Here is a 24,275-nt window from a genome sequence, read left to right as displayed (position 1 = left end):
ATAGCACTGGCTGAGTTGCTATGAGACAAATACAATTTGAATTTGGTCAATCAATTTAAATTATACCCAAAAATACCAAATTCTAATCAAGTTTGAATTTAGTATATTGACAAGATTAAAATCCGATGCTTTGGGGGTATAAGACCGGGGAAAATTGAACAGTTGAGAAGAGAACTGTAAAGCTAACGATATCTGCAAATTGCCCAGAGAATAGTTCTCTTAAAGGTACCTTTATCGATCAGTAACCTGTGAAGCAGAATCCCCAAGTAGAAAAGAAGACCGGAGTACGGAGAAGAACCGAAAGGTGCCTGGCTTTAAGATAAGAAGTTTTGTTTTCTAATCTGAATCGGGGGTCTTATTGGACTAGTATTGTAGAAAGAGAAGGTAAAAGATAGGTTAGAGAAAGGAGTTGTAAATAGTTGTAAGCTAATTATTCTCAGTTATCCTTCAAGAAATAAAGTTGTTCATTTTTACTTTAACTAGTTCTTGGCCTATCAATTTTTCACAGATTATTGCATAGGATAAATCTTTTCTGTTTTGCTGGTTTAAATTAAGCAGGAGAGTTTACCTGTGTCGTAACAATATTGAAAACCCAAAATACAAATACATCCATACTCTTAATTCAGAAACATGCCATATTGTAATTATATGTGCAATTTCTTAAGGTTCATATTATGTTTAATGAACACAATAAGAAAATCTTGTGCAACTTTCTGTGCCAACATTTAAACTTAATTAATTCTAAGAAAAATTCTAAATAGCAAGACAAGCATGTGAGAATGAATACAGCTATACATCTGTGCACAATTGCGTTACAAATTGCTCGTGCTTGTAGTATATTTTGTTGATCTATATTACAGTAATGTCAGTGGCTAACATATTTGGATAATGCTTTTTTAGCCATTATACTGGTGAGGATTATAATTCATGATGAACACAATAAGAATTTGAAAATTAATTTCAATAATTAATTTCATACATCATATTTCCACATCATATTTATCACCATGTATTGTAGATTATTGACAGTAACACTTATTTGTGCCAGTTTGCAAAATAATTACCTCATCTAACACTTGGAGATCTTTACTCATTTTCTCCGCAAAAGCTTCGGAATTGGAAATAGACTGATCAAATTGCTCCATTAACTTCTCAATATCAAATGCTTCTTTCGATGTCAATTCTTGGTAAACATCTATGTCTTCTTCCTCTGCAACTCGCCCTCTTTTGTGCTGCTCCACTGCAGGGCGCAGACTCTCTGGAATACAATAAAATTTTGTATCTTTCGATTGTATTATTCAACCAATGTTTTATGATTAAAACCAATGTTCCATCGAATTTCTCTAAGCTGTGCTTAGACACTTGTTGCACTATGTACTCCTTAATAAGATGTTTTTTTTTCCTGAAGTTAAACTTAATTCACAAAATTTATGTAAGTACATTTCATGACAATTAAAAGTGACTTTCTAAAAATGCAAACAATATCAGCTCTTTAAATATAGTTTGTGGTCTGAGGTGTCTCATCACACTTACAATTATAGTTTACATTTACAACGTACAGTTCATCTCATATATTATACAGTTTCTAATCAGTGTCCTGTGGCAGGACGGTCTGAGACAGTGGTTTTTCTCAACAAAATTCTATTGCATCTACTGCAAACTGTAGTAGATCTTTTCATATATAGTCCTGGATATTGAAATGTGTCAATAAGCAACTTGGTTGCTGACAGCTCTCTATACTGGTAGGAGGATCTGGACAAATGCTGCAGCAATGTTGCTGTCACCTGCCTGGATCTGCTGCCAGATTACATACTGATGAGTGTCTGTGACCATTTTGAACTGGCTTTATGATCTTATACTCCACAACTACCTGATGAGGGAGAAATGCTCCTAAAGCTAATGCTTCCAAATAAACCTGTTGGACCATAACCTGGTGTCGTGTGATTTTTAACTTTGTCCACCCCCGTCCAACACTGGCACCTCCAAATCTTGACTGCCAAAGCAAGGTCATGTTCTTTTGGAACTGCACCAACTGATTCTCTGTTCCCTTCCTCATGAAGTCAAAACCATTTGAAAGTACAGGGAATATAGTCTGGAGAGACCAGAACATGGACTAAAATCTAGAAGGATATGGTAAAACAAAAACTGGACACACAGGAGCAATGTATCCTTGTGACTGTGACTAAAAACCTTGTCATTAGGTGCAAGACATTCCCTGGACAGACTGTCCAAGTTAGTACTATTGTTAGGAGAAGGACTCTGGAACAATCAATCAGCATGTTGTTCTGGGTCAATCACCTTTGTCAAACCCGGAAAAAATGATAGGAACAGGTTTTAAGCTTGTAGAACTAAGCTGGCACTCACTGCAAAGATGTAGTTGAATACTGTTGTTATAATACAGAAACAGACAGCCAAACCAAATCAGCCTTTCAAACTCTCTGTTAATAACATAGTAAAGTTAAACCATCAAAGACTTTCAAAATAGTCACTCTAACATTAATGAACTGTAAGAACATAAGGACATAGTCTATGATGTTCAAAGTTGTCTATTTTTGAGAAGAGAGCTATTATTGCAGTCTTATGCCAGAATTTCTTTCACCCAATGGAGCATGAACACTTTCGTTCTGCAATATACATCTGGATAAGGTTGGATATCTCAGAGTTTCTTAGCAAGTCATAACATTGGCCTCCTTGAGAATGACACATTATGTCAGGGCATAACATGCTTCATTTTGATTCATGTAACGGCTCAGGAGTACGACTGCTGAAATGTTGGTCTTTCTAACGTTCCCCACAGATTATCAACTCACACAGATTATCGACTCACATAGATGATATGAACACAACAATTTCAGGGTTCTGTGTGGCATTGCTTCACAGGCCAAGGCAGCATCAAAGGAGAGAGCAATTACAATATTATCACCAAGTCCAGCAAGAATAGAAATTTCCAGTGATAGTTGCAGAGGAAGATGCAGCAGATCAACATTCCCCAGAGTTGAGGTCAACGACCAGATATTGCATCTAATGTCTTTGTTATCATTTTCTACAGCTCTAGGAAACAGTGTTGGTACAGACTAGACCAACATGTCCATACTGACCCTTCAAAGAGTATCCCACCCAGACCCACTCCCCTATCACTCTACATTCACCCCTGACTAATGCACCTAACCTACATATCCCTGAACACTATGCGCAATTTAGCTTGGACAATTCACCTAACTTGCACATCTTTGGACTGTGGAAGGAAACCGGAGCATCCGGAAGAAACCCACACAGACAAGGGAGAATATGCAAACTCCACACAGGCAGTTGCCCGAGGCTGGAATCGAACCCTGAATCCTGGCACTGTGAGGCAGCAGTGCTAACCACTGAGCTACTGTGTTACCCTCAAGGATGTCCAGGGCCATCATCACCAAACTGAATCATTTGCTGGAGCAGGACTTGTGCTCAGAAGGAAATGGTGACCATCAAGGTTATACTGGCTTTGAATTTTTATGCTAGTGTCTTGTTTTAAAAAATTCTCAAGGTCAGGTTCATAGGAGAGTAGTCTGACACAGAACAAACGACCAAGAGGCGAGACTGCTAGAATATGGGCATTTTATTCCCCCGCAGCGTCGCACAACGGGTCTGGCTTATACTCACTCTACATGTTACAAAAACTGGGAGCCGTCAGTTCTCGTAGAGCGGTTGCCAACAACCCACGCTCGGCGGTTAAACGTAACCCCGGAGCAGACTCACCGAACTGGAGACTTTTCCAGCTGATATACTCTTTTCCAGATATAAACATTCATGTGAACAGCAGAGCAAGGCTAAAAAACACATTCCATTCTGGTTACATACAGATAAGAAGATTCACACGGGACTAAGCAACACCTCCATTCCGGTTAGATTCACACATGTATTGGGACATAATTTTTAACCGTTTCACCACATTCCACTGCTTGGAATTTTACACCACATGTCTTTATTTCAAAGGCCAACTAGTGAACTGTGAAATTTCTCAATCTTCGACTCACAAATACATCCATGATGTCAGTGATAAATATTTCTTCAGATTAGATTTTGATTTAGATTATGTTAAATTTAAACTTCATTGTCACGTGTACTCAAGTACAAAGGTAGAGGAGTAGTGAAAAGTTTTCAATGCCTCCATACATGGCGCAATCTTAAGTACAATTACCTAGATACAAAAACTTAAGAAACAGGTATAAAAGAAATAAGGAATAAAAGTTAAAAGGTAAACATTACAGTCCTTCTTCGTACTAAATCGGAAAGTAGATGACACCTATGTATCTCCTGTCCAAGTGACAAACAGAGTCAAGTCGTATGGGAGTGGGACTGTCAATCATAACTGCCCACCAAGCTACATGATGCTATGGAATCACAGAATCGGGGAATTGTAATTGTGTAGGGGAGGCTATTTGGCCCATCATGTCTGCACTGGTTCTCTGAATGAGCGTTATGAATAGTGCCTTTCTCCTGCCTTTACCCCACATTTCCTGAATATTGTTTCTATTTAAAAGATTATCTCCTGCACTCTCAATTGAACCTACCTCTACCACACTTCCAATCAGCTTGTTCCAGACCCATAAGACCATAAGACATAGGAGTGGAAGTAAGGCCATTCGGCCCATCGAGTCCACTCCGCCATTCAATCATGGCTGATGCGCATTTCAGCTCCACTTACCAGCGTTCTCCCCGTAGCCCTTAATTCCTCTAGACAACAAGAATCTATCAATCTCGGCCTTGAAGACATTTAGCGTCCCGGCTTCCACTGCACTCCGTGGCAATGAATTCCACAGGCCCACCACTCTCTGGCTGAAGAAATTTCTCCGCATTTCTGTTCTGAAATGACCCCCTCTAATTCTAAGGCTGTGTCCACGGGTCCTAGTCTCCTCGTTTAACTGAAAGCATCCACCTTTTCCAAGCCATGTATTATTTTGTATGTCTCTATTAAGTCTCCCCTTAATCTTCTAAACTCCAACGAATCAATCCCAGTTATCCTCAGCCATTCCTCATATGTTAGACCTGTCATTCCAGGAATCGTCCGTGTGAATCTCCGCTGGACATGTTCCAGTGCCAGTATGTCCTTCCTGAGGTGTGGGGACCAAAACTGGACACAGTACTCCAAATGGGGCCTAACCAGAGCTTTATAAAGTCTTAGTAGTACATCTCTGCTTTTATATTCCAACCCTCTTGAGATAAGAGACAACATTGCATTCGCTTTCTTAATCACGGACTCAACCTGCATGTTTACCTTTAGAGAATCCTCGACTAGCACTCCCAGATCCCTTTGTGCTTTGGCTTTATTAATTTTCTCACCATTTAGAAAGTAGTCTATGCTTTTATTCTTTTTGCCAAAGTGCAAGACCTCGCACTTGCTCACGTTAAATTCCATCAGCCATTTTCTGGACCACTCTCCCAACCTGTCTAGATCCTTCTGTAGCCTCCCCACTTCCTCAGTACTACCTGCCTGTCCACCTAACTTCGTATCATCGGCAAACTTTGCTAGAATGCCCCCGGTTCCCTCATCCAAATCATTAATATATATTGCGAACAGCTGTGGCCCCAGCACCGAACCCTGCGGGACACCTCTCGTCACCGGCTGCCATTCTGAAAAAGAACCTTTTATCCCAATTCTCTGCCTTCTGTTAGACAGCCAATCCTCAGTCCATCCCAGCAGCTCACCTCGAACACCATGGGCCCTCACCTTGCTCAGCAGCCTCCCGTGTGGCACCTTATCAAAGGTCTTTTGAAAGTCTAGATAGACCACATCCACTGGGTTTCCCTGATCTACCCTACTTGTTACCTCTTCAAAAAATTCTAACAGGTTTGTCAGGCATGACCTCCCTTTACTAAATCCATGTTGACTTGTTCTAATCAGACTCTGCTCTTCCAAGAATTTCGAAACCTCATCCTTAATGATGGATTCTAGAATTTTACCAACAACCGAGGTTAAGCTGATTGGCCTATAATTTTCCATCTTTTGCCTTGATCCTTTCTTGAACAGGGGGGTTACAACAGCCATCTTCCAATCATCTGGGACCTTTCCTGACTCCAGTGACTCTTGAAAGATCTCAACCAATGCCTCTGCTATTTCCTCAGCCACCTCTCTCAGAACTCTAGGGTGTATCCCATCGGGGCCAGGAGATTTATCAATTTTAAGACTTTTTAACTTTTCTAGCACTGTCTCTTTCGTAATGGCAACCATACTCAACTCAGCCCCGTGACACCCTTTAATTTTTGGGATATTACTCATGTCTTCCACTGTGAATACTGACGCAAAGTACTTGTTAAGTTCTCCTGCTATTTCCTTATCTCCCATCACTAGGCTTCCTGCATCAGTTTGAAGTGGCCCAATGTCTACTTTTGCCTGTCGTTTGTTTCTTATGTACTGAAAGAAACTTTTACTATTATTTCTAATATTACTGGCTAGCCTTCCTTCATATTTGATCCTCTCCTTTCTTATTACACTCTTTGTTATCCTCTGTTTGCTTTTGTATCCTTCCCAATCTTCTGATTTCCCACTGTTCTTAGCTACTTTATAGGATCTCTCTTTTTCTTTAATACATTTCCTGACTTCCTTTGTCAGCCAAGGTTGTCTAATCCCTCCCCGGTTAATCTTTCTTTTCTTGGGAATGAACCTCTGTACAGTGTCCTCAATTATACCTACACACTCCTGCCATTTTTGCTCTACTGTCTTCCCGGTTAGCCTCTGCTTCCAGTCTATTTTAGTCAGTTCCTCTCTCATGCCCTCATAATTACCTTTATTCAACTGTAACACCATTACATCCGATTTTGCCTTCTCCCTTTCAAACTCCAGACTGAACTCTGTCATATTATGGTCGCTACTTCCTAAGGGTTCCCTTACTTTAAGATCTTTTAAAGAGTCTGGTTCATTGCAAAGACCCTAACTACTCACCGAGTGCAAAGTGTTTGCTCACATCACACTTGCTTCTTTTGTAAATTACCTCTGCAAATTATCTCTGTCCTCTCATTCTCAACCCTTTTACGAAAGGGAACAATTTCTCCTGATTTACACTGTTCAGCCTAGTATTGATTTCAGAAAAACCTATCAAAGTTCCGTTTAGCCTTCTCCTCTCCAAGGGAAACAGTCCCAATTTCTTCAATTCATCCTCATAATTGAAGTTCTCATCTCTGGAACCCTCCATTCATGAACACTTCTTATGCCACTCTCACAAATGCATTCACATTCTTCCTAAAATGTGGCATGTACAAACAATTTTCCAGTAGAGGTCTAATTAATCTCTTACACAAGTTCAGAATAATATCCTCACTCCTCTATTCTATACCCCTGTTTAGAAAACTGCATGCTTTCTTAACTGCTTATTCTACATAACATTGACCCTCCCATCGACCAACCAGGTCATACCCTCTACCTGTCTCCACCTATCCCCACCTCACTACGCTATCCCCACCCCACCCCACCCCATTTATCTGCAGCTCCCCTTTACACTCACCCCCCCATCCTGAAGAAGGGTTATACCCGAAACGTTGACTTCTCCACCTCCTGATGCTGCCTGGCTTGCTGTGTTCTTCCAGCCTCCTGCTTGTCTACCTATCCTGCCACACTTAATTACTTATTTATATATATTTATATACACACCCAGGTCTCTCTACCAAAATGTATCATCTTGCACTTCTCCCTATTAATCTTAGTCTGCCACCTATCTGCCCAAATGCACTTCTGCCATTTTACACTGTCATCCTCATAGTTTGCAATGTCTCCAAGTTTTGTATCATCCACATTACATTACATCGATGTGAGAAACTCTGTAATCTTAAAGCTTGTCTTTAAACATTTAGACTAAAATGTAATGCTGAATTATAGAACACATTTGCTGCACACTTGAAAATAGACAGGCAGGAAAGCTCAGAAAAAGTGGGGAACCCAATGTATGCACAAGATAAAAACATCAGTGCTCACCAAGTGGTAACAGGATGCTCTAAGGCAATTAAGAACATTTGCCTTAACATCAGTGAATCTGTGTAAACAGGACACCAAGTGATAACATTCACAGCTGTTCCCTTGTGAAACTAATGAGTGTTTGATTCTGACCCCGAAACGAAATTCGGTACTATCAAAAGCCTTGTAATTGACGGCCAGGTCCTGTCAATTATAATGGATTCTTATTACTCTTTGCAAGCGAGGCAGACACAGAGGGAAAAACATCTTTGCTGTTATAAGTCCTTGACTTGAGAGTTCAAAAGGACACAAGAGAGAGAGACCATTTTAGTGCTGAGGCTGCTGAAGCTAGTGGAAAATTAACTCTTCGCGCTTACCTGCTATGGATTGAAATTAATTGAATTTTTGAGACTTTGTGATGATACTGAGTAGCCATTACCGGTTATTAAATACAAACTCTGTAAAAGGTAATATTGATGAAGCTTTAACTTACTTGCTGTTCTTGCAGACCACTCTACAGACCTTATAGACTGCCCCAATGCCAATTCTAACCAATCAAATCTTATATCTTATTTGAATTTGAATCATAATCCTGAAAAGAAAACATGTTAATTCAAAGACTAATGAATCAGTCTAAATGCAAACTTACAGTAACATCTCAGCCTCAGGTATAGAATGGTTCAGTGCTTAAAAAGCAGGAGGCTGCTCCTAGTTTAGAAATTATTCTAGGCCTAACATTGAAAAGATTCTGGCACAATGTGTCGGGAAGCCATTTTATGGTCAAAGGTTTGCTCTCCTTGCTAAGAAGCCATTTTGTAAAACAATTGTATCTGATATGTCCTGGCAGGGGAGATACCAGATCAAGGGTGGAGCTTTGAGTCATCAGAGTTCGTGGAGATCATCGCTGGATCAGGATTGGACGTTGGAGGATCATTTGGTTGTGCTGAACTGTTCTTGGTGGATTTTCATGCTGGCTTTGGCCTAACACCATTTCAGGGACTAGCCAACCTCGGAGTTATGGCCTCAGCAGCCACCCGCAGCCCAAATCAGGGCATTCACAATACAGTCAGAGTGACTGTGAAGAAGGTGGAGGATCATACACCTTTGATCGGACGGTGGTCATCAAGAAGGTTGTGCTGGAATGTTGTGGGTTTGATGCAGTAGAAGTGTAAGGTGCTGGGCATTCGGTCCGGGGGGGCTGGGCTGTGCGCCAAGTCTTGGGAGGAGGAGCTCAGCAAAGTGAGGCAGAAACTGGGCAGATGGAAGCTATGGTCGCTCTCCATCTTGGGAAAAAACCTGGTCATCAGGTGTGAGGCACTCATTGCTGTTATATGTGGCACAGGTCTGGCCTATTCCCAGAACCTGTGCCGCTGCAGTCACCCGGGCCATCTTCCAATTTATATGGAGGTCAAAGATGGACCGGGTCCAAAGGGACTCGCTGTACAAAGATCTGGGCAACGGGGGAAAAAATACACCCAATGCCACCCTCACCCTGATGGCCACCTTTGTGTGTGGCTGCATCAAGCTGTGCGTGGATCCCCGGTACGCAAACACCAAGTGTCACTACGTACTGAGGTTCTACCTGTCCCCGATGTTGCGAAGGAAGAGCCTGGCCTCGCTGCCGCGGAATGCTCCGAATAGTTGGACCGTTCCATATCACCTGTCCTTCGTGGAGAAGTTTATGAAGAAAAACACCTTTGACCACAAGTCCATCAGGAAGTGGTCAGCACGTAGTGTCCTTGAGACCCTTTGGGAAAAGGAGAGGGCGGATCCTATCGAACAGTTCCTTGAGCAGACTGTCAAAGCCATTTGGCAGAATGCCTCATCGCCAGAACTTTCCAACAAGCACCAAGACATGGCTTGGCTGGTGGTGAGAAGGGCTCTGCCTGTGAGCTCCCTTATGCACGCCCGGACTCTCAGCCGCACCGCACGCTGCCCTCGAAGCGGCTGCTGGGGGGACGAGACTGTCACATACCTCCTTCTGGAACGTGCCTACGCAGAAGAAGTCTGGAGAGGAATGCAGTGGTGTTTGTCAAGGTTCGTCCCAAGCAGTGCCGTGACGTGAGATTCCGTGCTCTACGGTCTGTTCCCCGGGACGCACACCGAGACGAACATCAACTGTGCCTGGAGGATCATCAACTCGGTGAAGGACTCTCACTGGGCGGTCCGAAACCTGTTGATCTTCCAGGTGAAGGAGTTGACCCCGACTGAGTGTTGCAGACTGGCACATTCCAAGGTCCAGGACTACTTGTTGAGGGATGCGCTGAAGCTTGGGGCAGCTGCTGCTAAGGCGCGGTGGGGAAAGACCACCGTGTAACATCTGCCTGCCTAAGAAGAACAGGGGGCCCACGCAGTCATTTGGGCTCTGCTGACACTTCAGCTAAATATATGGACATATGATTGATAAACGTACAGAGCTGTATATAAAAATGATAAATTCTGATCTCTGTATGTAAATGTTTACGTATGTATGGCAAGTCCAACTGTACAGACCATCAAATTATTTTATGAATAAAGTATATTTTTTGAAATTAAAAAAAAATGTGCAAGCTGGACAGAAAATCCTGCCAGGCCCCCAAAGCCTCCCAGCAAAGGGGAAAACGACAGCTGCATGAGGGAGGTACGGCCAGCTCTTCAGATGGTGAAGATGGGTGCAAGGAGGATCATCAGAAGAAGAGACAGAGTGCCATAGATGAAGAGGAGGGCATTTCCTCCCAACCAGGAAACAATGGACACCCCGAAGTCCACCCTCCACCCAGTGAGAACCAGGGGGTACCCACTGCCCCACAGCTACAGCTACAGGTGACTGAGAGCCGTGATCCTCTGACAGTCCCACTGTCAGACACAGAACTGGACGGTGCAGACCCTTGCCTCGGCTCAATGACACCAGAGCAGGTAAATGACCCCAGTGAGGAGCTGGACAGCTACCTCAGCCCTGCGAGGGTCCAGCAGTTCGCGCTCACCACGGGGATGCAGATAGCCACCCCAGAGACAGGACAGTCAAATGGACAATGGTAACCCCATAAACTGGGGATTAAAGAAGGTCCCTTTGCTATCGTATAACAGGGGGCCCACTCAGTAGTTGGGTTCCGCTGAAGCCTCAGCTAAATACTAAGAGATTGGATGGTTAATAGACAGAACTGTAAATACGATAACTTAAATTCGATTAACTCAATCTGTTCTCTGTAATGTTAAGACATGCAATGTATATATATGAACACCATGACCAATTGTACAGGTACCAAAGATTTATTTCTATGAATAAAGTATATTTTGAAATAAAGAAAGATTCTCCCAGGACGAGGCTATCCCATTGCACTTCGGGTGTGCTGATGCCTGCAATGTCCCCAAATGTGGGATAAAAGAAAAGACGTATAAGCTGGATAGTAAATGTGCAGACTTCTATATAGGAAAAATAAATTTTGATGTCTCTATGTAAAGCAGAAAAGACGTATAAGCTGGATAGTAAATGTGCAGACTTCTATATAGGAAAAATAAATTTTGATGTCTCTATGTAAAGCAATGTAATGTGTGCACAAGAATGGCATGACCAATTGTATAGAGATCCAAATAATTTTATGAATAAAGTATATTTTTGAAATTTAAAAAAACGTGTACCTAGCTAAGGGGAAAACGACACCTGCATGAGGTGTATACAGGCAGCTCTTCAGATGGTGAGGACAGGTGTAAGGAGGATCGTCACCAGAGGAAGCCGCGGGGAAAAAGGAGGGTAGCACACCCCCCAAACAAGAAATGACAAATCCTCTAAGGGAGCGGGTAAAGACCACCCCCCACTCGGTGAGACCAGGAGGTAACCATCGCCCCACAGCTCCAGGTAACTGGAGGCAGCGATCCTCGGACAGCCCCACTGTCAGACAGAGAACGGGACTGTGCGAACCCTGGTCCCGACCTGAAGACAGCAGAGCAGGGAAATGCCTGCAGCGTGGAGTACGACAGCTACCTCAGCCCTGCAAGTGTCCAGCAGTTTGTGTTCACCATAGGAATGCAGATAGCTACCCCAGAGAGGCTGGACCAACAGGAAATGGCCTTCCTGGCCAACGTTAAAGCCGATGTCTTGTTTCTGCAGGAGTCTAGGATACTGCACATCAGCAGCTACAGGAGATGGTCGAGCTTGTGGGCCCATGGGCCGTCAGTTTGGTCGGGGGGCAACAATAGCCGTGCCTCCGGTCTAGGTATCCCCTTGCGAGGAGGCAACTTCACCATCTCAGAGGTTAAGGAGATGGTGGGCGGGCACCTACTCGTCACTGATGTCATGTATAGAAACCCTCCCCTGAGACTGATTAATGTGTCTGCCCCAGTGGGTAAGAGTGAACGGTTGGCCATGCTGCAGCAGCTTCCACTGTTGCTCGCTACGTCCAGGCCGGTCATTCTGGCCGGAGACTTCAACACTATCATTGATGCAGATGTACGATCCAGCGGGGGGATGACAGTAAACTGGACACCACATCCAGAGTCCTGATGGACACGGTCAAAGATGCCCAGCTGCACGACGTCTTCAGCACCCCTGCAGATGGAGCGTAGCATAGATACCCCTGGTCACAGGCAGACGGGTCTATACTCTCAAGGATAGATTACCTGTTTGTATCCCGAACATTCACGGTCAGATCCACGAACGTCAAGCCGGTGTTCTTCTCTGACCACTGCCTCCTGCTGGCTGACTGTCACCTACAGGACGAGCAGCGGTCTGGCAATGGAACATGGAAGCAGAACACCAAGCTGTTGACACCGGGAAACATTGAGGAGCTCAAGAGGGATTACCCAGGGGACTGATGGGAAACAGGAAAAGGGAACATCAAGAGGTTCTTCATTCTCAAAGGTGTTCAGGAGGCGAGAGAGAGGCGGGGAAAACTGTCCCAACTCCAGGAAAGTATGCAGAACCTGCTCCTGCTGTCGACGATGGGGGTCGATGTCACAGAGGACCTCCAGGAGGTGAAGGGCCAGCAAGCCTCGCTCTTTGCCTCTGAGGCCTCCAAGATAATCTTCCGGTCCAGGGTCTGCTCCGTGGAGCAGGACGAGACGTGCTCATGTTTCTTCTTCCAGAAGGTGCACAAAGAGAGCTCCGTGCTCAGCAGCCTGAAAGAAGAAGATGGCTTGATAACATCATCTCAGGCTGGCGTCATGAGGATCAGCAAATCCTTCTATGCCAGTTATTATGACTCGAAGCCAATGGACAGCGCGGCCTCCCAGTCATTCCTGTCCTCTAATATGGGGGTCTTAGACGACAGAACATGGGAGAGGCTGGACCAGCTGCTATCTCTGGACGAGCTGACTAAGGCCCTCGAGTCCTTCGAAAATAATAAAACTCCCGGAAGCAATGGCTTACCAGTCGAGCTCTATTCTGCTCTGTGGGACGTGATTGGCCAGGACCTGCTGGAGGTGTGTGTCAGTATGCTTCGGACAGGTACCATGAGTGAATCCATGAGGAATGGCATCATCACCCTCATCTACAAGCGGAAGGAGGAGAGGGATGAAATCAGAAACTGGAGGCCAAACTCACTATTAAATGCAGATTACAAAATCTTGGCAAAGGTCATCGCCAACCAGGTCAGGTCTGCTCTGGGATCGGTGATCCACCCTGACCAAACCTGTGCTGTACCGGGCAGGAAGATTGCTGAGAGTCTCGCACTCCTCAGGGATACGATCACCTACATGCAGGACAGGGGGCTGGACGCCTGCCTCATCAGCCTGGACCAGGAGAAAGCCTTTGACAGGATATCACATACATATATGAGAGATGTCTCCAAAATGGGTTTTGGGGAGGGAATCTGCAATTGGATCAGCCTGCTCGACATCAATATTGTCAGTGCAGTCTCAATCAATGGGTGGGAATCAGATAGCTTCCCAGTCAGATCTGGAGTCAGGCAGGGCTGTCCTCTCTCTCCTACCTTGTTTATGTGTTGCATAGAGCCATTTGCCAAGTCCACCAGGAAGGATGCGAGCCTGAGAGAGGTGACTATTCCTGGCAGCGGGGCCTGCAGGTTAAGGCCTCCCTGTACATGGATGACGTCGCCGTTTTCTGCTCGGATCCGCTGTCCGTGCGCAGACTCATGTGCATATGTGACCAGTTCTAACGGGCCTCGGGGGGCCAAGGTCAACCGAGGCAAGTGCGAGGTCATGCTCTTTGGGAACTGGGCCGATCAATCCTTCATCCCCTTCACCGTCAGGACTGACCACCTGAAGGTGCTGGGTATTTGGTTCGGAGGGGTTGGGGCGTGCACCAAGTCTTGGGGGGAGCATATCAGGAAAGTGAGGCAGAAACTGGGCAGATGGAAGCAACGGTCGCTCTCCATCACGGGAAAAAAATCTGGTCATCAGTGTTGTTTTATGTGGCACAGATCTGGCCTATTCCCAGAACCTGTGCTGTCGCTGTCACCCAGACCATCTTCCATTTTATATGGAGATCAAAGATGGACCGGGTACAAAGGGACTCTATGTATAAAGATCTGGGCAATAGGGGAGAAAACACACCCAATGCCACCCTCACCCTGATGGCCACCTTTGTGTGTGGCTGCATAAAGCTGTGCGTGGATGCCCGGTACGCAAACACCAAGTGTCACTGCGTACCGAGGTTCTACCTTTCCCTGGTGTTGCGAAGGATGGGTCTGGCCTCGCTGCCACAGAACGCTCCAAGTAGTTGGACCGTTCTGTATTACCTGTCCTTCATGGAGAAATTTATGAAGAAAAAACATTTGACCACAAGTCCATCAGGAAGTGGTCAGCACGTAGTGTCCTTGAGACCCTTTGGGAAAAGGAGAGAGCGGATCCTGTCGAGTGGTTCCCTGGGCAGACTGTCAAAGTCATTTGGCAGACTGCCTCATCGCCAGATCTTTCCAACAAGCACCAAGACATGGCTTGGCTGGTGGTGAGAAGGGCTCTGCCTGTGAGATCCTTTATGTACACCCGGCCTCTCTGTCGCACCGCACGCTGCCCTCAAAGTGGCTGCGGAGGAGATGAGACTGCCACACACCTCCTTCTGGAATGTGGCTATGCAAAGGAAGGCTGGAGACGAATACAGTGGTGTTTGTCAAGGTTTGTCCTGAGCAGCTCCGTGACGTGGGACTCCGTGCTCAACAGTCTGTTCCATGGGACACACATCGAGATGATCATCAACTGAACCTGGAGGATCATCAACTCGGTGAAAGACGCTCGTTGGTCTGTCCGAAACCTGTTGATCTTCCAGCTGAAGGAGCTGACCCCGACTGAGTGTTGCGGACAGGCACATTCCAAGGTCCAGCTCTACGTGTTGAGGGATGCGCTGAAGTTTGGGGCAGCTGTCGCCAAGGTGTGGTGGGGAAAGACCACCTCGTAATGTCTGCCTGCCAACGAAGAACAGGGGGCCCATGCAGTAAGTGGGCTCCGCTGACGCCTCAGCTAAATATATGGATGTTAAACGTACAGACCTGTATATACGAATGATTAATTCCGATCTCTGTATGTAAAGGAATGCAAGGTGCGCCTATGAATGGCACCACCAATTGTACAGATCATCAAAATATTTTTATGAATAAAGTATATTTTTGAAATTTAAAAAATTGTATCTGATATGAGCTGTGCAAGATTATCTTATGCACTCTCCAATTAGCTCAGACTGGTAACTCTTTATGATGGGAGTTTATCTCGCTAGCAGGTGCCTAACTAGGCTGGGTATGTTTTTCCCACCTGGTGAATGGCTTAGGGCCTGTAGGAGTGATTAGTCAAGCGTACACAGACCTGTCAATTAACTTTTCTTCCTTACAAATTATTGTCTGTCACTGTTATCTGTCTAATTAAGAGCATGCAATTGTTTTGTAAATTTTTGTATAAAGGAAGCCACTTTGTATCAGTACATCAGAGTAGCCTGCTGGGGCACTTAAAGAGCTGGTACCCTACTCTCCTATGTTATTAGAACGTAGTTAGTTTCGCTTGTAGGTATCGGTGTTATGCTGTAACAGTGATGCTACTGGTAAATAAAGGGGATGACTAAAATTAAACTAATCTGTCTATATGAAGTTTTTTATTCCAGACTTCCAAAGAGTACGATCTCTGGGACGAACCGAGAGAGGCTTACAGGTCTGAGTCCATAAGGGATTCCCTGGGCCATCTCAAATCTGTACTTTACAGATGAATGCATCGGTGCTGCATCTTGCACCCGGGTTGAACTGAAGCAGGTCATAGACTTTGCCAACAATTTCTACCCTGCCCTTTAATTCACTAATCTCGGACATCTCCCTCCCCTTCTTTGACCTCTCCATTTCCAACTCTGGCGACAGCTTATGGACTTACATTTACTACAAACCCACAGACTCCTATTACTATGTGGACTACATCTCCTCCCCCACTCCATTTCCTGCAAAAACTCCATCCGGTTTTTCCAATTCCTCTGTCTCCATTGCATTTGCTTTGATGAAGAAACATTCCACTCCCAAGCATTCCAGATGTCTACCTATTTTAAACAATGTGCTCTCCCTCTCTGTCATCCAGACAGCCCTCCTTCGCACCTCCTCCATTCCTCTCTCCATTGCTCTGAACTGCGCCCCATCCAAACATAATGAAGACAGGGACTACCCCCCTTTACTTGTCCTCACTTTCCACCCCACTAGTCTACACATCTAATCTATCATCCACAAAAATTCTGCCAGGTCCAACTGGATCCAACCACCAAGAACATCTTGCTCTCCTCACTCCCCACGCGAACCCCGCCCCACACCATCCCCCCCACTACCCTCTCCAGCAATCACAAAGCATGCAAAACCTGCCGGCACACTGCCCCTCTCACCTCCATCCAGGGCCCTAAACTGTCCTTCCCTGTGAGACAGAGGTTCACCTACCTCTCTTCCTATTGGCCGACCATTTCAGTTGGGCCAATAAGGGCAAGCCTGATCTCCCGGTCGCAGCCCGTTTCAATGGCCCTTCCCATTCCCTCTCTGACAGTCTATCCTCGGTCTCCTCCATTGCCACTGTGAATCAGACTGCAAACTGGCAGAACAAGACCTCATTTTCCACCTGGGCAGCCTACAGCTCGGAGGACTCAACATTGAGTTCTCCAGTTTCAAATAACCTTTCCACCTATCCCCTAACTCCCTTTCCAGACCTGCCTCTTCCCTTCCATCCCTTTGACTGGCCCCTCCTTCCTGTGACCAACTGGATTCATGGTATTCAATTCAGAGAAGTGTGAGGTTACTTCCTCAAAACCCTCCTCCAAGGCACACAATAACCACTGCTGGGTTCCTGACCTGTAATTCAGTCAGTGTCAGGATCAGGACACTGGATTATCCAGGACATATGTTGCAGAAGTTACAAGGTAGCAGCTTTTAAGACTTTAGAACTAAGTTGTCAGTCCTTGGTGTCCAGTCACTACCTCTGCAAATAAACATGTTAGTAGCTGTAAGTGAATGCAAGTATTATTTTACTTAACCTGTTTGTGCTTCACAAAATGGTATTTTTTGAAATGGTAGGAAAGTAATGAATCTCAATTTTGTGAGAATGCCCAGTCATCTGATTTCTTGAAGACTGTTGTGATGTTTTCTTTCAGCATTAGTTCATGCTCCACAATGCCTTTGAACCTACAAACTCACTTATAGAATAGTTGTTAGGACACAAGTGATATTCACTTCAAACTTGGCTGATTATATCATGATTATATCATGAAAAACTTGATTAATGTAGCACATTACTAACATAATGAATGCTAAGATGTGAGTGCCAAAGATGCGTGTCAGATGCCAGACAAATTTGGAGGTGTCTTTCTGTAAGAGCCAGCCAGAGGCCACAGAATGGTCATGGCATGTAGTATTCTATATAGTATTGTATCGCTTTTGGATCTGCAGAAGGAACAAATTCAAATGCATAAATTTTTTTGTCTGGAAGTTTGAAATGTGACTAGGAGGAAAATGAGGAACAAGAAGGCAATTAAAATAATGCACCCCTCGCTGTTCACATTTTTGTCTGGGATACCTTTGTTAATGTAAGGTTCATTGAGGTAATTAGTGGGTCGATGTCACAAGCAGAGGTACAGTCACACTTTCCATTCCCAATACCACTGAGAAAAAGCAATCCTGCAAACAACCAATAAACTCTTTGAACATGTCCCTATCAACTGATGACTTCTTCTAAATATTTAGATTAAAAGTTGACTTTCTATACATCCGACAAGAATGGATGAGATGAGAATGTAGTGCCAAATAATAATGACAGGATTTCACCGTCAGTGGTGAAGCAATGCCAATCATCATTACCCCAAAGAAAGTTGTGTAAATCTTGTGATTCATGTAACATGGACTTTTCCTTTCTTAATATCATGCTGACAACACCTTCACTCTCAAAGAATTCACCTTCAATCTCACTGAAAATATGGTCTGTCTGTTTGGAACATCCATCAATAAAAAGACTCAATGATTCTCCTTTTAATTAAATGCTCTCAACAATGGTTTGGAAATGGTTGAGCCAGAAGTTCTTGATGAGGATTACTATCAGGATAGACATAAGGTTGCATAAGGGTGAGAGTGAATGGCACTGCTCAATGATTAATGGATGATGTGAGGAAGTATATTGAAAGAGACAGATCAAGGTGCATGCAAGACAGGTGGATGTGAGGAATAACATGATGGAGTAGGCTTGATGATTCAGAATGAGAGGGTTGGATGATGTATATAGCAGAATATAGGTGAAAACACAACTGTACTCACCTTTCCTGACCAGGTTAGGTTATTAACTCATTTCGTGCCCAACAGTGAACATAGTGAAACTATGGTCCTGCTGTTGAACGTTTGGGAAACCCCAACCATACCTTCTTCATTTCTACCACAAGTTTTCTCCTCTTACTACTGGGAATAGAGTGCTTGTCCAGTTATTCTCAGACTGTACTACCACAAAATGGGAGGTGTCAATGAATTGGGATGCAATCTTTGAACATTTAGAATTCATTCTAGAACTTGCTCCCCCTTGTCAACTCCGAATTCTTCAAATTGCACATTTGGCTTGGTTATTTAAATAATGATGTCAAGATTGTGATAAACAGATTCTCATTACTGTATTTTGGTCAGAAAACTCTCACACAAGTAAAATGATTTGGCTAACGTTAAAAAAAAGTCACTGATGGACATGCTAAACACACCTCTAGATTCCTCATATAACATCTGACAATTTTCTCTCTGCTATTTGTTTATCTACATTAACATCAGAGATAATACCTCCATGATATCAAATCTTGTAAAATTTGGTAGGAACTTATATGTCTGATTTTATTCCTCATAGGTAGACTGTAAATTTTAACCTGTGTTTAAGATGTATTTTAAGTTTTTGTAACAAATGTAAACTTAGAAAAGACAGCTACACACATGGATTTTTACCTTCCAATATGTGCGAATTGATGTTTACAAACTTAATCCTGTTGTGTAGATAACGATGGTTGAGTTTGAAGAGACACGACATGAAATTATTTTTCTCTCCAGAATTACTGGCAATCCACTTGTATACTTTATCAAATTGCAAATCAAATTCAGGATTATCCTTTAAAAGAAAATGCAACATTAACAGTGAGGGAAATGAAACAGTTACACTGCTCAAAATATTCAACTGACAACAATTTTCAATCACAATGAAAATGCACTACTAGTGTTTTCTTGGCAGTTCATATGCACCATCAGATTTACGGTCCCATCCTAGTACTTGCCAAAGAAGATTCTGAACAACTATTACTGTGTCCCATTCATCGCATGCTATGATACTGGATCACCACTGACTGCTGTTTTCTGTTGCACCCCATCCTACTCGAGCTAAAATGATTAATTCAACATCTGCATGATTTAATTCCCTCACCCCATGTTTCAATCACTACAATATAGTGTCCAACTTGCTTCTTCAGTTTCTTGGCCAGCATCTTGTGAAACCAGCCAGGCTGCAGGCTATTTTATATCTGGTAACTTTTAATAATTCATTAATGATCTCATGATGAAGAACTCTCTCAGGAGGAATGATCATAACAAAGTAATTTTCTTTCATTTTGAGGGCGAGAAACTTAGATTTGACCTCAATGTTTTCAACTAAGATAATATTGGTTAAATTAACTGGAAAAATAGATTTGAAGGTAAAACAGTAAATACATAGTGGCAGATATTTAAGAAATTATTTCCTAATTACTACAGATATTTTGTTGTGAGAAACAAAGATCCTACGAGAAGGATGAACCATCCATGGATGTCTAAGTAAGTTAACTATGATTTGAAACTGACAAAAAAAAGGGCATACGATGCAGTGAAGTGATACTGATAGGCAAGAAGATTCAGAACACCTTTGAAACTCGATGACGAAAGAAATAATAAAGATGAATAAAACAGATTTACTATAAACTGTAAAAAGTAGTTGCATTCTCTTTTCTGTAGGAACAGAATAGCTACAGTAAAGTATGGCCACCTACTGGATGAGAGGATGGATGAAATAAACATTAACAAGGAAATAAAGATCAGAGAATGGCAGGATGGCAGGAAAAATATGAACAATCAAGGCCAGATGTTACAATGATTTATAAAAAAGACAAAATTAAAGACTCTCTATCTGAATACACTTGGAATACATAAAGTAAATAAATAGACATCAATAAATATGATCTGATAGCCATTACTGCAGCAATATGTACAATTGTTCCTCTTATTTCGGTTGTTCATATGAATGACATTGTTAATTGCTAGAAAACTAAAGATAGCTCAAATACATTGATGATGGCCCAAAGACTCTTGTTCTGAGGAATCGGTTGAGCATTTCATTATTGACCACTACAAATGCAGGGAAAATTCTAACTAGAAAGATTTTAAATCAGCATTAATGACAGATAGCATTACTACTGGAATTCTTGATGAAATTTTGTTAAGATTTCTTATGGTCCAGAGAAGATATAAGTTTTAAGAAAGCTATTCAAGTTGTGTTGAAGGCAGAAACCAAAAAGAGTGTCAGACAGATCCTGAGAGGAGAACAGGACAGGAACAGAACCTATTCACTTTACAAGTTAAGTATATTCTGAAATGGCACATGAGAAGCCAACATGGAGAATAAGCCAAATAACAGATGCTCAGAGTCAGTGCCAGCAATCTGGGACATTAAGCTTCACTGGTATTGACAATGACCAGCCAAGGCAAAAGAATGGTATATGTATAAACTGCTAGATCACTTCCAGAAGATGTGCAATATTAAAATGCAGTTTCAGAACAGCTGCATTATTGGTCATGAGACATGTAGAGAAGTTCATACAATACACCACCCACCATGAGAAAAGGTATCAACATTAAACAAGATTTTTGCATTAGAAAAGATACCAGCAACATTCGTAGGAGAAATTATTGTTTTGCACAAAGGTTATGATTCAATTGACTCAACTTTCGCAGAGCTTATTCATATTAGTGGACATGCTGTCAATTTTAAGCTTGATATAATAACAACTGTCACGATCCTTCTGGTCTGGTACCATGGGTGAGGAAACTGAAGTTACAGCCTTCAAAGCTGAAACTGCACAGTCCAGTGGATTAACTCATAAGATTAAAGGTACGCTACAAGTGACACTAACACCGTACAAGATGGGAAAATGTGCATGTGGTCCACAATCAATATACCTTATTTTTGAGCCACATGCATGTTTTGACCTCAATTTTCTTAAAAGGGCAGAAGGAATCCCACTGGTTCAAGATAATTCTGTCTATGTAATTGTCCCTATGACAGTGCAATTGAGAAAGTATGGCTAGGCCAGAATTAGCCTCAGAATTCAGAACCTTCAGTCAAATAACTACCATTGGTTATTGTCAAAGCTCAACATCAATAACATCAAGTGGAGTGAGGTAACAGTGAGCATGTATAGGATGTAAACATTCGTGGTAACACAAAAAAACTTATTGAAAACCACAAAACGTAATACCTCTTTATATTTAGTTATTGCATTCTATGCTGATTTATGATAATGAGCCACTAAACAACAAAATAATTTCTCCTTCTACCTTGTCTGCATCCTTTCCATCAACAAGTATCAGATCCTCGAATGACCACCAAGCCACTTGTTTGTACACATCACCTTTATCAGCTTTTTTAAATTTCACTAGGGAAGCTTGATATGGACGATCAGTTGACACTGCATGAGGAAATAAATGCAGAAGCATTAATTTGTGAATTATCTTGCCTCTAGAAAGAAACAAATTCAGTTGTGTTTGATTGGCTTCAGCCCGTTCAAATTTAATTTGAACAGAAACCATGTCAAAGATAAAAGCAAAGGGTGAAAAGTGAGTGGGTCAGTTCAAATTTACATTTTCTCACATTACGAAATGTATAAGTAGATTATTTGATCAGCTGAATAAGTAGATTGATATCGGAATACTGGGTTAGGTTTTCTGCTCATTCATGTCAATGATTGAAAAACCATCCATTCAGTGCAAACACTTCACTTTCAGTAGATTGGAGCTTGGTCATAATTAATCCCCAATAGACAAAAAAATCAGGAAAAAATCAGGTAAACTTGTCAATTGCAACCCAACACATCAGCACATTTATATTTAAAACTACGAGTCAGTATGGGTTGGATTTTTCAAGTGAGGCTTGGGAACCTGACTCCACAGGGTAATGACATGACAAGCACATCATGTCATTTAATAGGACAAATTAATGGCCAGAGGTAATACTTGCTGAACAATTGAGAGTGGGGAAGCTGCCTTTGAAGCTATTGAATCAACAAGGGGCCATCCATCATGAAGGAGTTGCAATATCTAATTCCAGGAAGGGAAGAAAAACTCAGAACTTTTTATAAAGCTTTCAAAGAAATATCTTGGAGGTAGAAACATGCCAACAATTGGAACATTGCAAAATTGCAGGCAGGTCTGTCTCTCTTTTGTCATCCAGCTTTCTAAAATCCAGTTCAGAGTGTTCTGCAGGCATCCACATGCAAGGAATTGCGTTAAAATCTGCTACTGCTTTGTAGGTTTCCTATGGGTGGCGAGTTCAGTAATAGGGAGGGGACAGCTACTGATTCTGAGCTTAGTGCTGTTTTTTTAAACAAGCAATCCTTGTGGGTAGAGAAGCCTATTGCTTCTTTCAATCAATATTTACATTTCTCCTCTCCCATCAGTTGTGTGTGTCGAACATCTCCCTCCCATCAGCTTGCTAACCACACTGCAACCATTCCTGTCTTCTGATGCTGTGGACTTACACCAAATCTCTAGCTGCACTATTCTACCACTATTTTCCTACATACCTATAAGTCAGACTGTCAATTTGGCTAGCTACCAGATAAGAAATATTCCCAAAAAATAAAATGCTATGTCTTAGATCAGCTAGGCTGGAGGCAAAGCTGTTTCTCTTTTGAATTCCACATTCCTATCTCCTCCCAATAACCGTTGACTACCTTGCCTAGTAAGAATTTGTCTGGCTTTGCCTTAAAATTATTCAATTACCCCGCTTCCACTAGCTTCATAGCAGGAGTGCTCCAAAGTTGTACAATCCTCAGAGAAGAGTAAGATACAAGTTCCAAGGAAAAAAGTAGATGAAAACGATCATGTATTTTAGATAGAATCTGCCAGGATGAGTGATAAATGTGTTTTCCACTATAAATTACACTTATGATAATCAAATTGGAACAAACTAACATGAGAAAGTTAAATGGTGTACACAGATAAAGATTAAAATACCACAGCGAGGATATGGATTTGCAGTTACATTCTTTTACAGTGTCGCACCACTTTGGAGTTCATGACAGATTAGCAACTGAGAAGTAAAGCTGAGAACTATCTTCAGGAGTAAACTTCAAAGTAACACAATTCACAATACATTTATACTGAATATTGCTTATACATGGCAATCATACATAAATCAGGATCTCACAAAGTTAATTTTTTTCATTATATTTAAGTGTTTTTAAAAAGTTGTATTTAAAAAATAAATAAATCCAAACGACAGGCAAGAATTAATCTACCGTTGTGCATTCATATCTAGGAGAAAGTGAGGACTGCAGATGCTGGAGATCAGAGCTGAAAATGTGTTGCTGGAAAAGCGCAGCAGGTCAGGCAGCATCGAAGTAGCAGGTGAATCGACATTTCGGGCATGAGCCCTTCTTCAGGAATGAGGAGAGTGTGCCAAGCAGGCTAAGATAAAAAGTAGGGAGGAGGGACTTGAGGGAGGGGCGTTAGAAATGTGATAGGTGGAAGGAGGTTAAGGTGAGGGCGATAGGCCAGAGTGGAGGTGGGGGCAGAAAGGTCAGGAAGAAGATTGCAGGTTAGGAAGGTGGTGCTGAGTTCGAGGGTTGGGACTGAGACAAGGTGGGGGGAGGGGAAATGAGGAAACTGGAGAAATCTGAGTTCATCCCTTGTGGTTGGAGGGTTCC

The 24,275-nt window shown here is 42.8% G+C and overlaps 1 protein-coding gene across 6 annotated transcripts in view; it reads right to left on the bottom strand.

Annotated features, from left to right (window-relative positions):
- LOC122557209 (exocyst complex component 1-like) overlaps nucleotides 1-24,275 on the bottom strand; it is a 106,488-nt gene that overhangs the window by 69,355 nt on the left and 12,858 nt on the right. For 5 of the 6 annotated variants that reach the window (XM_043704653.1, XM_043704650.1, XM_043704648.1 and 2 more), the window contains exons 2-4: nucleotides 21,907-22,037; nucleotides 19,276-19,435; nucleotides 1,065-1,258 (exon numbers count right to left, since the gene is read on the bottom strand). In XM_043704653.1, the coding sequence (XP_043560588.1) occupies nucleotides 1,065-1,258; nucleotides 19,276-19,435; nucleotides 21,907-22,037 (485 nt within the window). Of the gene's footprint in view, nucleotides 1-1,064; nucleotides 1,259-19,275; nucleotides 19,436-21,906; nucleotides 22,038-24,275 lie in introns of those variants that run through there. The other variant, XM_043704654.1, reaches the window with a different exon arrangement.

This window comes from Chiloscyllium plagiosum, chromosome 15 (assembly GCF_004010195.1).
Source record: "Chiloscyllium plagiosum isolate BGI_BamShark_2017 chromosome 15, ASM401019v2, whole genome shotgun sequence".
Taxonomy (NCBI): domain Eukaryota; kingdom Metazoa; phylum Chordata; class Chondrichthyes; order Orectolobiformes; family Hemiscylliidae; genus Chiloscyllium; species Chiloscyllium plagiosum.
The sequence above is the reverse complement of the archived record's forward strand: the minus strand, read 5'-3'. Positions and strand labels throughout refer to the sequence as shown.